The 14,620-nt window shown below is 43.0% G+C and overlaps 1 protein-coding gene across 1 annotated transcript; it reads left to right on the top strand.

Annotated features, from left to right (window-relative positions):
• The first annotated feature begins 334 nt into the window (after window positions 1–334).
• azin1b (antizyme inhibitor 1b) lies at window positions 335–14,296 on the top strand. The gene is made up of 11 exons (XM_080788317.1): window positions 335–513; window positions 2,645–2,788; window positions 3,898–4,101; window positions 5,578–5,751; window positions 6,594–6,766; window positions 7,427–7,640; window positions 9,254–9,328; window positions 9,682–9,847; window positions 10,329–10,444; window positions 10,941–11,158; window positions 12,140–14,296. The coding sequence occupies exons 3-11, from the start codon at window positions 4,000–4,002 to the stop codon at window positions 12,201–12,203; spliced, it is 1,302 nt and encodes a 433-aa protein (XP_080644443.1). The 5' UTR covers window positions 335–513; window positions 2,645–2,788; window positions 3,898–3,999; the 3' UTR covers window positions 12,204–14,296.
• Window positions 14,297–14,620: the final 324 nt, after the last annotated feature.

The following is a 14,620-nucleotide window of genomic DNA, read 5'->3' as shown; positions in this document are numbered from 1 at the left end:
TGCATGCAGTAAAATAAAAAAATACAACATAATTAGGCTTAAAAGCGCACATATGGAAAGTTTTGGGGGAGGTTGCGTAACGCAAATAAACATAACGAATCCACACAGTTACGATACAATAACAATTATGGGATATGGGGGGGGGGGGTAATTCGGAAATACATATTTGGTGGCGGTTGGCGACCGGCGGAACGTGATTGGTCGAACTCGGGTCGAAACTAAACGAGGAAGACCCCGCCCCCCCCTATGCCCCGCCCCCCGGGCGGTTGATTACGCAGGTTGAACTTGCACTATACTTCCCTTCCTTTCATATTCATTCTCCTCCCAGCTGCAGACAGAGAGAGACACAACGCCACCGCCTGCGCCCCGTTCCGTCCCTCCCGCAACACACACACACTAACATATGGCACCAACAGGCCGCTTTCTTTCTTACAACGTTGTGCCCACTACTCTTTAAAAATTCCGCCGAAAAAGAGAAGACGATTTTCCAAGACATTCTGGCCGTTATCGCACGTAAGTACGCCGTTTTATTGTGTGACTTGTTCGTTCTTCCATTCCACGGCGTGAGCCCCGCGGGCTGAAGCAGCAGAAAGCGGAGCCACCATGGCGGCCAAGCCAAGGCAGGCGTCGGGCTACTCTTTTCTAGCTCAGCCCGCACATGACACACCGCTATACGGCCGATTCTGCCCGTTTATTCTCACCGTTAAAGTCGGATTATGTTGTGGATCTGTGCGTTTTGTCAAACTGTACTGTTTAGATTTTTTAGATTGTTATCCTTGCTGTTATATGATTGGGTTCTTCTGAATGAAATGGAATGTTATGTAGCGACGTGTAAAATGTATGGAAGCTGTTAACAGCGCCACTAGCGTTCTCTATCCACAGCCATTCAAATACAAGTGTCATGTCTCATGTTTAGCTGTATAAATCCAATCCTCAAGGTTTTAGCACTCGGATAGGATGCCTAATTGAACCTAATGGACCCGCAGAAGTACATGTGTACCCTCTCAGAGTTACAAATTGATAACTTAAGCCGTTCATGATATATTTGTCACATTAGGTACTAGTTTGTAGTTCCATCAAATGGTGGTAATGTTAATTACAACACTATTACAACACTGATATCTTGTGCTGAAATCATGTTAATACATCCAGATTTTGTCCCTGATATTAGCGAGAGAGGGGAAAATGTGTTCCTGCAAAGTTTTGTAACTGGGAGAGTTTGATTGATTGAATATACTTTAACAGTTGTCTTAAAAAAAGAACCGTACAGTTCAATACAAGGTCTGCTAAGAGGATTTAAAACCCAATAAAGCCTATGTCTTGTTTCCATTTGGTCCTTCATATTCAATTAATCGGAAAGAGTACTTGTATTGTTACAAAGCATGTAATAGTGAGATATATGGTTGACATTGTATCAGCACCTGTCTTAGTCATTTGGTTTATTTTTAACCAGTCATAATGGATGTTTTTACAAGGTAAAGCCATTAAGCCCAACAGCCACATCAGTTACCCTAAAGGGAAAGTTACCTAATGCATTGATTGTGTCGGTTACGTTCAGAACAGAGGGGCACAGAGCAAATATGACTCAAGGTTGTTGGTTAACTCTTTTAACCTCAGGAGTCAGCAACAGGACTACTGTAACTGTATGCCACCCACTGTAACTGTAAGCCACCCACGCTAGCCTGTGACATGATGATTCAACAACAGTGTTCTTTACGTTACATACACGTGAATTGTAAGCATACACGTGTGTAAATGCATGTGTATGCCTGCATTGTTGTACGTGACTCAATTGTTTTCACTCTGGACATAAAGAAGGCAATAGGACTTGGTACATTAACCACTTAAAACCCTATACTTAATTGACTAGGATCCCCCAGACCAGTCTAGGCACACCACTGAGACTGAATGTTAGAAAAGCGTAATTAACCTCTGTAATATGCTGTTATTAGTGTGGCAACCATACTATAGTTTTTTTTCTTTTCTGGAGTAACCTACCTAACTTCCACCGTGATTGGCCGAGCTTTGCATAACGTTTGTAGTAGATAATTGGAGGGGCAGAAGACTAAACTGTTTCAAGCGTTATAGAAATTTTCAAATTGGGGAAGGGCCTATGTAAGCGACTGCGGCAACCACACTTTACAACTTTACAAAAGTGCGACTTTTCTAGTTATTCTTAATGTTTCAACACTAAAATTAGGTGTGACTCTTTAGTTATATTATTGGTTATTGTATCTACTATTGAGGTATGACATTTAGTCCATATTGCGAAGCCCCAGTGTGCGCCAGCACGTGCACGCCCTCTAGTCTAGTAGCACCTAAACGACGCATTAAACCCTGCAATTTACACATTTCTGCAAATGTTTGACTACTTTTGCCAAATGTTCGCTTATTATGATGATGTGCCCAGAATCGCGATGCTATACCTCATGTTGTTAAGCAGTACAGTACTACAGTCAAGTGTTCCTTTTATTTAACTTGTTCCTTGTTCACACAACCCTGTGGGAACACCTTGCAACCCACTTTTGGAACATGGCACTCTGGTTGAGAAACTGACATTAAACCGTGTCAGGTTTGACTTTGGCACACATTATTTTCTATGCCTTCTCTATGTAACAAGGTTTGCACACTCTTCATCCCGCAGGGCTCCCCCGTCTCTGCACAGTTGTATAGGCGCTACCCAGAAGGCCTAGGGGCGGCTCTCTACCGGGAGCACTTTGACTTCAACGCAGAGCCGCCTTGGGATCCTAGCTGATAGTGGGACAGGTCCATCTCCTGACTTGTCCATGTGAGTAGCTGAGCACGCACGCACAGACATGCACAGACACACACACACACACACACACACACACACACACACACACGTGTGCGCGCACGTACATGTTAGTATTACTAGTGAGAAGGCCATCAAAATGTCAAGATTTCAGTAGATCTGCCATTTTGGATGCATGATGACACCAGTGTGCAACCAAGTATAAATCAGGCATAATTCGTCTCCAAATGCCTAACCCCAATCTGAATCCTTTCCTGTTTTTTCTTTGTTTTTAAAACCATAATACTGTAGTGATGTTCATTTCTCAAATTCTGTGGGGACATTGTGTCACAAGTATAGTAATCCAAATACACAGTGTGTACTTCTACACACATACACTCTCTCTTGCTCGCATGCTCACACTGTTATCGTAACAGGCTATCAGTTGAGAACCAGACAAATCCAGAATCAGCCATTCATTCAGTGTCTTCTAAGGGTAATCTGGCTGTCAGGTGTTCAGTGATATGTTCGCAGTGTGTACACTAACCTGCTGGCCTGATTTCATTTTAAAGTGGGTTGATGTGAAAGTAAAGTCATACATAGTCTCTGACTGTCATGCATGAGGGAAGTCACGTGTGCTGCTGATGTGTACGAATCTGACAGGAAAAGTAAGCATGTCAAACAGAGGTCCATCTCTTTCAAGCCCCACACTTGTCAGTGATTATTATTCAATCGATTACTTTTTTGATGAATTGAATAATTGCAAAGTGTCTTCTCCCCCCCCCCCCCCCCCCCCACATAATATGTGGGGGGGGTGTTATATCCACAAATTCTAATTGTTGATATAATCGACAATCCATTAGTCTGATTAACCATTAAAAAGCCACATTCCAATTATCATCCATTTCCAAATAAAATTAGGCCGCCAGTTTGAAAGTGTTTTTTATCGTTCTAGTTAACACTCTTTGTGTGCGAGAATGACCACTGCTCAAATTAAGGAATTGTGACGTACTGTGCGTTTGCATTGTATCTGTTTATTCTAGATCTGGGTAAAAGTTCACTAGTGTGTTGTCTGTCTGTTTCTTCTCGTCTCCTTTTCCCTAACCGAGCAAGCTTTTGACCTCATGTTTGTTTTCATGTGTTAGTTTGTTGCATACCGGCAGGACCTCATCGTCTCAGTCACGACCCCCTTGACTCGCTGAACTAGGCTCTTTATGATTGTAAGCTTACTGGACTACGGTTGAGAGATGAAAGGACTTGCTGACGACCCCAGCTATGTCATTGACCTCCTGGAGGGAGGAGTGACCATTGAAGATGTCATCGACGGACACATCTGTGAACAGGCTCTGGTCAGTTCAACAACATTTCAATCCTGGAAAATCTAATTATGTGAAAACAAATAAAAGCAGTGTCTATGTTTTATAAATTGGCATTGTCACAACAACATGTGAACTTAAATGTTATGAGCTTTTAGACCGTCTACTTTTGCTTTTGTTGAGAAGTATTGAAATGCCTACATATAATGACATAAAAAACAGGGACACCAGGCTTAATGTGCTTGATTAACTGCTTTAGTTTGGAGCTCATTTCGAAGTCCACCAGGAACATTCTCCTGATTCTTATTTTCCCCCCTCTGTCGATTTTATCAGACACTAATCCAGTCTTGGCCCTCCCTGTCAGGCTAAATGGATTGGATAGGTATAAGCCATAGCCATGTAATCCTGACCCTCCACATACTGTAGCTCTACTTGGTGCATTTACACCTGTTTGCTATACAAACCGTACCACATGAACTCTAGCATTCCTATTCCGAGGCAAACATTCGGCAAAAAAGACAATCTACAAGCTCAAAACGCGTTGCAAGCTTGTTGATTGGTTTCGGTGTAGAGAGAAATGCTGGTGGACCAGACCTAGTACGGGGAGGGGGGGTCAAACTAGTATATAGTGTTTTTTTTAAAGGTAGGGTAAAACTCAGATAAGGGACAACTTCATATATTTGGATACTAGTCTCTATCTGGACACAGTGGACAGCAATATTGGTTGCTTTAAAACAAATAATTAATAATAACTGCTCTATTTGCAATGCTCAGAGAAGACTATTAACTGTATAATGAAATGTATTGATTATATACAGTATAAAGTATCCTTTATACAGAGCTTGGGCGAGTTTGTCAGGGCGGATTTCTTCCACTCCTGACATCACAAAACATTATTTACTGACTGTTGTGGCAGATTTACCCTTTAGGCTTTCCTTTTAACGCACTCCCTACTAGGATTAATTAAAGAATGATTACTATATGCCAGGATATCTCCCCGTTCAACCCTTTTTTTTTCATTAGCCAAGGAGAAGTACAGGCCGGCGCCATTACTGCGACCGCTATAGAGCGTCGCAGTCCCACCCCTACCAGGGCCTAGGAAATGATTCTCCGTTCATTTTCCTCGTAGACATTTCAAAAAGTATTTATTTAAAGACCTTTTTAAGCCTCGTGACAAGTCATGACGACAAACACAATTCTTTGGGCCGAACAAATAATTAGAAAGAAGAAGAAAACGGCAGGTTACAACACTTTTCTTTTGTTGTTTTTTCTTCTTTGTAATTATTTGTTTGGTCCAAAATATTGTGTTTGTTGTCATGATTTGTCACGATCCAAGTTGGCTTTGTCCGCGACGCAATAGTCTTTATATAAATACTTTTTGAAAAGCCTATGGAGAAGTGTGTGTGACCCGGTCATGTTCCAGGTCACAATAACAAAGCAGCCACTGACCATAATGGTCATAACTCATTGTGCTCAGTGTATTATTCTTTATCCCCGATTTGTCTCCAGGCGGAGAAGAGCCCGTTTGTAGTTGGTGACCTGGGCGCCCTGATGAGGCAGCACGTGCGCTGGCAGAGCGCGGCACCCCAACTGCGGCCATATTTCCCAGTCAAGTGCAACAGCAGTCCGGTCGTCATCGAGGTGCTCTCCTCCCTGGGAATTGGATTCGTCTGTGCCAACAAGGTGAGCAGGCGAGTTCCTTGGTAACATTGCACATAGAGTTGGCTGGATGGTAACCGCAAGGTTGCCAGCTCGAACCCGGGCTCCCCAGAGTTAGTGTCGAAAGACACTGCACCTCTAATTGTTCCTGATGTGCTGGTTGGTGCCTTGCATAGTTTCCGCCACCATCGGTGTGTGAATGTGTGTGTGAATGTAATGCACAATCTCTGTAAAGCGCCTATATACAATTTTTTTTATGTGCTTGTCTCGTACAGTAGTGAAAGCAGTGTGTAAGCAGTGTGGTCAATGACTGGTCATGGGGTATTTTCAGCACAGTTGTTCATACTCGATTTGTCATCGTGTAGGAACCACAAGCTGTGCTGGTCAAATGGCTCTTATGAAAGCACTTGACCTTGTGGTCCAGTTATGTCATCAATTGTTTGTCATCTAAAGACGGCTGTCTTTCAGCTTATGCAACACACTTACCATATGCCTTTTTGCCATTATTTTGACAGTGTTTACTTGTGGTTACAGTACTTGCTGTAACCAAATTAACCTTAAATACTTACTTGAATGTGTACTGTCAGAGATTAAAATAGGGTGCATTTTGCATTCCAAAACGCATTTTATCGTTAAGGGACGCAATAAAACGTCATTTCTTCTTCTGTTTTCTACATGAATATAAACACATTATAACCATATAAAATGAAATGGGAGGAAAATGCTGCAATTTGCAAAATGACTCCTAACGTCGTTGAAGTGGGACTCATAAAATGTCCCTGGGACTCATCTAAAAGACCACCCCTGCATCCCGGGACTCATTACATTGAAAACCTATTTACATCACTGTCCTGTTCTCGCCCCAGGCTGAGGTGAACATGGCGCTGGAACACGGCGTAACCCCAGACAACATCATCCTGTCGGGTGTCTGCAAGCAGCTGGCCCACATCAAACACGCTGCCAAGAACAACGTCCGACACCTGGTCTGTGACAACCAGACCGAGCTGTGCAAGATCGCCCGCGCACACCCCGGCGCCAAGTAGGTGACCACCACAACAAGCTGTAAAAGCAGGCCTGCTTATCTCTTGTTTTGATTCTGTGTGTTGGTCAGCAGAGAAAAGAACATGACACAAGGCTACGCAATTGCAGTTGACGGGATGGGAGTCAATCCAATGAATCCATGTAATTTTTGGATTATTTAAACCTTTTTATCTCGTATGAGTAGGGGTCCAACAGTTCATCGAACAAATCGATTGAATATGATTTTTTTTAATAGATTAAAAGAAAAATCATATTCAAATGATTAACGTTGAAAAATATATTTAATAATTCATTATTTCAAGCTTTATTTTTAAGCTTAAGTTTAATTTGTATTTCTCAGTTAACTAACTGTACCCCTTACATATTTTAAATATCAACTGCTGCCCTCCATGAGGCGGTTTAGAGTCCCTAAATACACCAGTCTGTTCTGCTTTTAAACTAGATATGTTCTATTCTTGTTCCTGTCTGCTTCAGTGATTTGTGTCCTGTAATGTATCTTTTGTAATGTATTGTGTATGTCTTGTCTGTATCTTGAGCGGTGAAGTCATGGACGCAAAACAAATGTCAGTGCAAGCTGACAATAAAGTTGTATCGCAAACCTTCCATGTCAGCCTTGTGGTTATCCTGTACTTGACGTTTTGTCCTGTCTCCACTACAGGTTGCTGCTGCTGCTGAGCACCGAGGCCCACGCGGCCGAGACCAGCATGGCGTTTGGCTGCTCCCTGAAGAGTTGCCGCCACCTCCTGGAGGCGGCCAAGGAGCTGGGCGTCCAGGTGGCCGGGGTCACCTTCCACATCCCCACGTCCTGTCCGGACCTCCAGAAGGCCTATGCCCATGCCCTGTCGGACGCCCGTTGTGTCTTCGACATGGGGGTGAGCACACAGATGATGACATTTGCAAAGATTTTAAGACGGTGGTTCTCAGACCTTCTCATTTCAAGGGCCCCCAGTTTGATATACATTAGGCCACGGACCCCCAGAAGTCAATATTTCCTCTGCTCATCCACATTGACGCCTTAAGTTTCCGATAGCCTTGGTGAAGCCAACATTTATAAACGCTTCTATTTTCATTTCCACGTTATTGATGGTGAGGAAGCCAAAGAGTCACACCAAGAGCTATTAGGCCTACTATTGTAGTAGGGTACATTGTTCCTCCTTGGGCGGGTTCCAGGGAGTCTCATGCAAAACCAGGGAACGCTTAAGCCCGTTTTATTTTCTAAGAGCACACAATGTGTTTTGTGAGCTTGTTGACAAATCTCTTGAAGTTTCCTGCACTAAATATTTAACATGTCTGTTAGAAAAGACCTTTGGCCTCTCTCTCATACATATTAATTTAGGGATCCCTGAGATGGAAATATTTAAGAACCACTAGCATGGGAGTGGGACCGAGCAACCACTCAGAACAGTGTTTTCAGCTCAAGCTCCGTTTCATGTCCAGACATGTTCACGAGGAGGCGGGGCCGTGGTGGGGTAAACCATGAGGTCTCTCTCCTGATTGGATAATTGCGAATGCGTTTGTGCGTCTTACTGGTGGATACAATTGGTATCCTGACCTGGAAAAGTATTTTCTGTTCATCAAAGGAGATGGAGAGATGGGGAACCCCCTGCTGCTGATGACAGAAAATACATGACACTATTAACAAATATCTCACCCAATATTGAGATACTTACACCCTCTTTAAAGGAGAATTCCATGCCTGAAGGCTTTCTTACCTTTTATTTGTATAGTTGCGTCCCCACCAAAGAGGTTCAGGTGTTATTTTGTGCAAAAGTGCATTATTGGCTTTTTTAATATAAGCCCTCAATGAATTTAATTGAATTGAATGGGGTGTTGTGCTAATTTGCCTATTTCCATGGCTCAAAAATCATTCTTTTTTTGTATATATCCTCTCTTCATAATGTAAATAGTATCCCAAGCGGCACACTTTACTACTTATTTTGATGGAAATAAGCGAATTAGCACAAAAACCCAACCCCCATTGAGGGCTTATATTAATAGCCAATAATGCACTTTTGCACAAAATAACACCTGGACCTCTTTGGTGGGGATGTAACGACTACAAATAAAGGTAAGAAAGCCTTCTAGCATGGAATTCTCCTTTAACCTATTTAGACCTGAAGAAATTCCTATGTTTCTGTATCAGTGGTGCTCAAATTATATGTACGGTAATTGGCCACCGACCCCCATCTGAAAATACCGGTATGTTATTCCAGGAACCCCTCAAAAAAGCAAAGCCTTGAGTTAAAAACGTTCACTCTGAAAGACTATATTCAAAGATTTGCACATTTTCACGTTTAAAAAAAAAAATAGCAAGTTAAAAGTTCATAGTGCGGCACTCGGTGCCGTCCTATGAGCTTGTAGATCTGCTATTTTCATAATGCTTAAAACGCCAAAAGGGGTTCCCGCCCAAAATGGGTTAATGAGCATTGAGGACTTTTCTGTGTACTGTAATAACGGAGTGTGATTGTTGGCTGTCACTGTGCAGGCGGAGCTGGGTTTCAGCATGAACATCCTGGACATCGGTGGTGGATTCACTGGCTCAGAGTATCAGCTCAAACAGGTAACCAAACGACTGCCTTCAGCCAATTGATTAGTCCCTTACCAGTGAAATGGAAATGATTGGGCTGACTGGGTTCCCCAATTAAAATTCATTTTCAGGGCAAGACCCCATTTGAAAAGGATGCCCAGTTTGACATGCATAGGCTACTGACCCCCATTTAATGCCATTTATATCTGGGACCCCCCCCCAGTGGCCACAAGGGGGCGCTCCGCGGGCCGCCTATTGGGGAACCCGAGCATTGACATGAACTTTGCAAGTTTTGTTTGCTGATGAAAGTTAAATAAATTTAAAACATTTTGTTAGTAATTGTGTTAATTAGTTGCTCTCTCTGCTGTGTGCGTGTGTGCGTGTAGGTTGAGTGTGTGGTCAGGCCACTGCTGGACGCCTACTTCCCCCCGCTCTCTGGGGTGACGGTACTCGCCCAGCCTGGCAGCTTCTACGTCGCCTCAGCCTTCTGCCTGGCCGTCAACGTCATCAGCAAGAAGGCAGTGAGCGGGCACTGGGACAGCATGGCTCCAGGTGGGTCATTGTACGACATTTAGCAAAACCATAGCAGATCTACAAGTTCACTGCCATGAGCTTTGCGGATATGCTATTTTCACCATTTAAAAAATAAATAAATACCGGTAAGTAAAAACCTGTGATCACACAGATCATCTAAATTTGCCCAGGAATATCGGAGTTAAAGTCCAGCACAGCCTCAAAGTATATATATTATTTCTCCCTGCACTGTGCTTTCCCATCGCAGTGCAAACGCAGCACGGTTGCCCGTACACGTCCACATCGCTTCCGAGCTTTTGGGATTACCGTTCACATCTAATCTTAGCCCGCTGCGGTTGCTCAATAAAACCCCAGACCGTTACGTGTTCGTTGCATAACAGTGTGTCGCAAGAAAGAATGGCACAGATTTAATTAATTTCACTTGAGGGAGGGTGGACGGACGGGCGGGCTAATATTTCACATCTTGCATTTCTGAAGTTCTTCTGTGTGTTTTGTACAGGAGACCTGAGCCCCGGCGGTGAACCCGAGTTCCTGTATTACATGAGCGAGGGCGTGTACGGCTCATTCAGCCACAAGCTGCTAGGGAGCGCCATCCCCACCCCGGCTGCACACAAGGTAAGCAGCAAGCCAAGACCTACTGTACTGCTCCCGTTCCAGCCATCTGATAGCAACTCCAAGCTGAATGGAGAAAAGAGGCCATGAATTGAGGCAGACGATCGGCAGATAACTGGTGTTCCGAACTAAGTGACCCGGATGTTTCAAAGTGTGCCCATGAAACGGATACTTCTGTTTTTGTTCAGGAAGAGAGTAATTCATGCTTAACAATAGGGAGGGATGTTCCGATCACATATTTTGGGACCGATACAGATCACAGATTGTTTTTCTCATGATCGGAGGAAGGGGAGAATGTTTTGGCCTGTCACAAAAAAGCAAAATGATATTATACTCCATATCTGATTGACATTTATACCACCTAAATAGTGTAAAAGATCAGTTTCTCCAGGTAAATTGCCGATTACCGATCAGAGTGAATATCGGTCGATATGGCCTATCACCGATCGCTGGCCGATTATCGGAGCATCTCTAATTTGACTGTTCTCCCTCCTCCCAGCGCGTGCTGCGGGCTGAAGAAGCAGTGCACCCCAGCAGCCTGTGGGGCCCGTCTCTGGACCAGCTGGACCAGGTGGTGGAGCGCTGCCTGCTGCCAGAGCTCAGCGTGGGCGACTGGCTGCTGTTCCCCAACATGGGGGCGTCGGGCCTGCAGGACTTCTGCTGCCTCACCGCCGCCCCCCAGCCTTCCATCTACTACACCATCTCCACGTCTGACTGGTGAGCTTCCAGAGGTTTGAAGTCGTCTGGCCTAACCACTTTAACCCATTTAGACCTGAGGACGATTCTACAACTGTCTTCTAAATCCTGACGGTTTTCTGAAGAACCTCATGTTTCTATGTCAGTGGTTCTCAAACTATTTCATGTCAAGGACCCCCAGGATTATATGCATTTGGCCGCCAACTCCCATCTGAAAATATGTTGTTCCAGGGACCTCCCCAGAAGCAAAGAATTTAGTTAAAAACGTCCGCTAATATTTATTCAAAGCTTTGCGCCACATTTTCACGATTTAAAAAAGAATAGCAGATCTTCTATTTTTCAATGGCTAAAGTATAACTTAATCCTTAAAACACAAAGGGGTTCTGAATGGGTTAACCTTAAACCTTTTCAAAAATGCTCACAACTGGTCGCATCTGCCATTTGTGCTACATTTTTGTGACACTATAGTGTGACAAAATGGGCCATAATTGATTTACTAAAAATGAATATTATGGAGAACAAGGTTTTCAGCGATGTACAGGTCTTAATGTGAGGTTTGGATGCATCTGTCATATCCTGTTCCAATATCTATATTTACCCACAAAGACATTGGTTCCAGAGTAAAGCCTGATTTACACTTAAAATAGCTCATCTGTGATGCATTGTGACCCTGTAGATCAGCTGTTTTGGTGCTAGACTAAAATCATCGACGGCTTTGGCACTTCCCCATTAATCTACTCAGAAGTCTGATTTCAAGACGTTGAATTGTTATTCAGGACATTTAGAAATATTAAGCCGTATTTAAAAATTGTGAAGCTGGACGATCATGATGACATTTTGGGGAGTTTGCCTATGATGATATTCCCACAATAGGAGTTTAATGTGGGTAAATGCCAAACATGTGGACCATAAATATCACCATACCCTATTTAAACACGATTAACAAAGAAGCGTTTGAGAATGACTCAATGTTGCTTTCTTTTTTTTCTTTGTGCCCCTCAGGTTTGAGTTGCAAGAGGCCGGAGTGTCCCTGGACAACGGCACCCTGGTCCAGTACAGCATGTGACTCCGTCCTCCGTGGCGCCGCGCGCCCTCTCTCCTCTCTGCCTCCTCCCCCTCCTCAATCCATCACAACACACGTGGGAGGCAGGGCCTAAACGCGGTCAACATTCCAGCCGACTTGGAAAATGCAGTGTTTTCCATTCAAATTTGTCTCCACCCCCCTTTTCTCTCTCTCTCTCTTTGGGAAATTAAGAAATGTTTAAATGTTCCATACCTCCCAATAACTCACATTTATAGTAGTTGGGAGGTATGGAATCATAATTCCCCTCCCGCCCCATCGCTGCTTTCCCCAAACAACCTGTCAAGCCGGAAGAACACCAGGCTAAACGTTATGCAACAAAATGGACGACTCTTGCTGAGATGGAGCCCCCCCGCCCCTGCCACTTAGGGGGTGGGGGGGGGTATGTTTTATGTCCTTAAAAATGAAAATCAAATCCAGTTTACATATATGTACAATTGATTTTAATCTTGCTCTGTGTTGATTTACATGTCTTTTGTAAATCACTTTTGTCTGTTCCAACATCAGTACATTTTAATGTCTATAGATGAATTTATTTTCCTTCCCCCTCGCGGTATTTAAAGAGAATCGGTGCTTTAGAGACCCCCAACAGATGAATTTGTGACACCGACATAACCTGTTATTCATTTATTGCAATTATTATATATTCTTCTGTTTATTATTTATTGGATTTGAAGAACACGTGAGTTAATAGGCTCCATCTTTAACCACTTTAACCCTTAGCATCCCTACTCTGAGCATGTTATGATTAGGTGAAAATGCAGCAGAAACTGACTATCTACAAGCTCACACACAACTGGTCGCGACACATGAGCTTGTAGATTGCCTATTTTTTCTTTGCCGAAACGATTTGGTTTATTGGGGGGGAGGAGGGGTCCAATGGGATAGACCTCTGTGGGACCCCGGTCAACAAAAGTATATTAAAGGGTCAAAGTGGTTAATGTGTGTGTGCTTTTCCCTTTCCCAGGTATATGCTGTGAACCATCCAACAGTATTCCCTGATAAGATATCAATGTATTTAATTTATGTCTTTGTTGAGGTTTCTTTTGTCTTTTCCTGAACGCTACATGGATTAAGTGTGTTGTGATTTTGCCATTTGTAACCTCAGTGTTCTCACTTCGTTGGAAAGGCATGAAGGAACCGTTGTAGTATATGATCATCACGTCTACGCTGTGAGCCATCACACCCCCCCCCCTCCCCTCCCAACCAACCCAGTAAAACCTGACCCTCCAAAAAAAGGCACTCCTCTCTGAACTAAACTTGACGAGATATATTTTTCTTCCTGGTCTGTGATGTAGTGTGGCGTTTTAACACTTGTGTTTAAGACGATAAAGCACCAACAAAATTTCAGAGCAAGGGGATGTGCTGTGGTTTGCTTGTGCAACGCATAATTTATGCTATATCCCAAGATGAAAAATGGCCAATCTACAAGCATAACTGTGTACTAAACTATATTTACCGTAGAAAGACGGCAAATAATTTGCAAGTTGGTAGAGAAACATAACATTACAAAATGTGGGTACAGGACAAATATCTACAATAAATGTTTATTTTATAATAACTTTCACAATACTTGTATAACTTTTATGAATCAGACTTAAAGAGGTATTGGCCCTGATTGTGATGATTACCCTTATTCAGCATCTCTCCCAAACTAGCTTTTAACCACCAGCAAGTAGACAAGGAGCTCATTCAGGAAACAAGCAGTGGATTACATTAAAAATGAAAACACTCTGTAATGTGACCGGTGCCTATCAAATGGGACAATGTCACAATAATAAGCCATTCTGAAGCAGTTCTAAACCAAGTGTCTGTGGAAGTAGGCAGCAACTCTTCCTCATGCCTGTCCTAAAGTAGAGTGAGGAAAGTGTGTCTTGTACAGCTAAATGTCTAATATTGGTAAAAGGTGACACAAGTAAAACTGACAAAAATAATCCTGCCCCGGCGTGTTCCAAACAAGTAATGTATTTGGTAATTACTTGCAAAAGCACTAATGGACCATAGCCTGTTTTGACTGTAAATTGTGCTTGTTAAAGTAATGAAAGTGATTAATTTAATACAACTCTGACTGAAATCAACCTGTGTCATCTGTTCTTTTTTACATTTTGTTCGGTGATGCTCGTGAGACAAATGTCTCTCAAAATATACTGTATTTACCTTACCAAACATAAAGATACTAATTAAGAATGGGCCATTTCACAATCATGTTATTGGAATGTAAGTAGTAGTAATGCTGATATCTCAAGAAATATTGAATACGTTAATGTTTATTTTTAACTGTAAGGGTTCCCAGATTGGTAATGCATGGATGTGCTCTATAAAGATGGGGGTGATTGCGAACGCAGTGAGCACTTACTATGAGACCTAGCAGATCCTGTCTGTCTGTGTGTCTGTCTGTCTGT

Source organism: Protomyctophum bolini, assembly GCF_963924005.1.
Source record: "Protomyctophum bolini genome assembly, chromosome: 17".
Classification (NCBI taxonomy): Eukaryota; Metazoa; Chordata; class Actinopteri; order Myctophiformes; family Myctophidae; genus Protomyctophum; species Protomyctophum bolini.
The sequence above is the reverse complement of the archived record's forward strand: the minus strand, read 5'-3'. Positions and strand labels throughout refer to the sequence as shown.